Source organism: Terrapene carolina, unplaced genomic scaffold (genome assembly GCF_002925995.2).
Source record: "Terrapene carolina triunguis isolate 2854851 unplaced genomic scaffold, T_m_triunguis-2.0 Scaffold32985, whole genome shotgun sequence".
Lineage (NCBI taxonomy): Eukaryota > Metazoa > Chordata > Testudines > Emydidae > Terrapene > Terrapene triunguis.
Window position 1 is genome coordinate 3,013 of NW_020697336.1, and position 3,257 is coordinate 6,269.

The 3,257-nt window shown below is 62.5% G+C and overlaps 1 protein-coding gene across 1 annotated transcript in view; it reads left to right on the forward strand.

Moving 5' to 3' along the window:
* Positions 1 to 1,668, forward strand: part of GRK1 (G protein-coupled receptor kinase 1) — a gene marked incomplete at its 5' end in the record, with an annotated part of 4,461 nt that extends 2,793 nt beyond the window's left edge. Inside the window, 2 exons of the mRNA XM_026663260.1 lie at positions 85 to 286; positions 1,245 to 1,668. Coding sequence (XP_026519045.1) covers positions 85 to 286; positions 1,245 to 1,540 — 498 coding nt within the window. The remainder of the gene's footprint in view (positions 1 to 84; positions 287 to 1,244) is intronic.
* Between the last annotated feature and the right edge of the window lie 1,589 nt (positions 1,669 to 3,257).

Here is a 3,257-nt window from a genome sequence, read left to right on the forward strand (position 1 = left end):
GGGGGGCTGGAGGGGGGCATTGGAAGGGGGAAGGGGCGTCGGGAAGGCGGTGCTCACCCGTCCGTCACTCCGCCCCCCGTGCAGGTGGAGAACAAGGAGGTGACCCGGCGCATCCTGCACGACCCGGTGAAATACTCGGAGAAGTTCAGCGCCGCCTGCCGGGCCGCCTGCGAGGGGCTCATGGCCAAGGATCCCGCCGGCCGCCTGGGCTTCCGGGACAACCAGTGCGCCCAGCTCAAGGCCCAGCCCCTCTTCCAGATGGTGAACTGGGGCCGGCTGGAGGCAGGTAACACGCCCCCCACCCTCGCCCCAGGGTGAGCCCCCCACCTGTCTCCCCTGGAGCTTCTCCAAGGCTGTGGGGTCCCCCCAAAGTCCCCCCAAGTCCCACCAACCCCCAGGATGAGGGGTCCCCCCAATCCGTCACCCCAGCTCCTCCATTGCTTAGACGAGGGGTCCCCCGACCCATCCCCCTAGAGCGCCCCCATCCTCCAGGGCTGAGAGATCCCCCCCAGGCCCATCCCAAATGCTAGAAAGAGGGGTACCCCTTACCCATCCCCCGAGCCCCCCACAGAACTAGGACGAGGAGTCCCCCCAACCCATCCCCAGGGCTGAGGTGTCCACAGGGTTGTGTTGTGCGTGCAGTGATTGTATTGGGGTGGTGCCTGTGGTGGTTGCAGAGGGGAACTGGGCGGTGTTGTCTGTGGAGTTGGGTTGTGCGTGCAGTGGTTGTGGTGGGGAACTGGGCGGTGTTGTCTGCAGGGTTGGGTTGTGTATGTGGTTGTTGTGGTGGGGTTGTGAGTGCGGTGATTGTGATGGGGTTGTGCGTGCGGTGGTTGCGGTGGAGGACTGGGTGGTGGTGTCCGCGGGGTTGGGTTGTGTGTGTGGTGGTTGCAGTGGGGTTGTGCGTGCGGTGGTTGCGGTGGGGAACGGGGTGGTGGTGTCCGCGGGGTTGGGTTGTGTGTGCGGCGGTTGTGGAGGGGAAAGGGGCCGTGGTGTCCATGGGGTTAAGTTGTGCATGCGGCGGTTGCGGTGGGGAACGGGGGGGTGTTGTCTCCGGGGTTGGGTTGTGCATGCGGTGGTTGCGGCGGGGTTGTGCGTGCGGTGGTTGCGGTGGAGAACTGGGTGGTCGTGTCCCCAGGGTTGGGTTGTGCATGCGGCGGGTCGCGTTCTGCATTGGGGCTGTCATTCCACACCCCTACCACCGCCCCAGCCCGGTTTCCATGCGCCCCCCACCTCCCCCCCAGGCCTGGTGGAGCCGCCCTTCGTGCCCGACCCCAAGACGGTCTACGCCAAGGACATCGGCGAGGTGGGCGCCTTCTCCACGGTGAAGGGCGTGGTGCTGGACGAGCAGGACAAGGCGTTCTACGAGGACTTCTCCTCTGGCAACATCCCCATCCCCTGGCAGGAGGAGATGGTGGAGACCGGCGTCTTCGGGGAACTGAACGTGTGGGGGGCCAAGGGCACTGTCCCCAGGGACCTCGACCCCAACGCGCCCGCCAACAGCGTCAGCAGCAAATCGGGGACATGCCTCCTGCTGTGAAGGGGGGGGTGGGAACACGCCTCCCCCCACCTTGTGTCACCCCCCCAGAGACTTGGCTTGGCCCCCTGCTCCCATCCCACTAGGGACTTGGTGACCCCTACAGCTCCCGTCTCACAGCTGCATGAGATGCGGAGAGAACCCAGGCATCCTGGCTCCCAGCCCCCCCTGCTCTAACACACCAGCCCCCCTCCCCTCCCCTCCCCTCCCAGAGCCGGGGAGAGAACCCAGGAGTCCTGGCTCCCAGCCCCCCTGCTCTAACCCACCAGCCCCCCTCCCCTCCCCTCCCAGAGCCAGGGAGAGAACCCAGGAGTCCTGGCTCCCAACCCCCCTTCCTTTAACAGAGCTGGGGGAGGGAGTGGGGTCTGGAGGATTAGAGCGGGGGGGCGGGGCTAAGAGCCAGGACTCCTGGGTTCTCTCCCCGGTTCTGGGAGGGGAGTGGGGTCTGGTGGGCTAGAGCAGGGCGGGTCGGGAGCCAGGACTCCTGGGTTCTATCCCCAGTTCTGGTGTTTAGAGCAGGGGGAGATGGGAATCTGGACTCCTGGGTTCCATTCCTGGGGTGGGGAGTTTGAGCATGGGACTTCGGGGAAAAATGATAATCCTTGCTAATAATCAGCGTAACATTTCAATAGCGCTTTACCCCCCATTAAGTAACTCCCCTTCCCATCCCCCACTGCCAGGATCCTCCCCAATTTCACACACTGCTGAGTGCGGGGGGGGGGCCGGGGGGCTTATGCTCCATCAGGGAGGGGATTGGAACCCAGGCGTCCTGGCCTGTCACCAGGGCCGTAGCAACAAAGAATGTGGCCCCCTCCGAACATATGTCCGGGCGGGGCCCCTTAAATTTTTTTTGCCACTTTTAGGGGCCCCCTTCCTTGCGGGGCCCCCTCCGGTCGGAGGGTACAGAGGGTGCTCGCTACACCTCTGCCTGTCACCTCTAGGCTGGCCCATCCTGTCTCTGGACCGGAGGGGCGGGGGTGGGGTCGATTCGAAATCCCTTCCGTAGTTACCTAGAGCCGGTCACCAGGGTCTGGCATGTGACCCAGCTCCGGGGTCCTCCGTCCGGTTCAGTGTATGTTCTCCTGCCGTTCAGCTGGAGGCGCGGTAGCTCCGGACCCCCTTGTCGTGAGCCGCTTAGTAGCCAATTTTGTATATAATAATAAATTGGGTTGTGGTCGCTGTGTAGCTGGCATAGCCTGTGTCTGTGTGTTAGCCCCGGGCATCCCTAGGGAGGTGGTGGGGGGGGGACACACCCGTTCTGTGTGTTGTGGCTGAGTGTAGATGCAGGGAACACACTCCGCAGGGTTTCAAGCTCACACCAACGGCGGTCATGGGGGTACAGTCTCCTAAGACACATGCACACCCCTGACAGTCGCTCACAGATGCACGTTCACAGCCGGACAGACAATCTCTTAGTCACATGCCTAGCTACAGTCATTCAGAGATACAACCACAGCCACACAATCTGTCAGTCTCTCTCTCTCTCTCTCTCTCTCTCACACACACACACACCAGTTGTAGGTGTACAGTCACAGTCGCACACACATCTACAGTCATTCAGTCATAAGCTCTTAACTACACCTCCCTACACATAATTACAGTCACTCACAATTACAGTCACCACCGGCACAGTCGTCTAGTCTCTCTCTTCATAGTCTCTCTTTTATGGTACATGTCACGGAGTATAGGGGGACTCAGGGCCCGGCACCCCCGGCGTCCT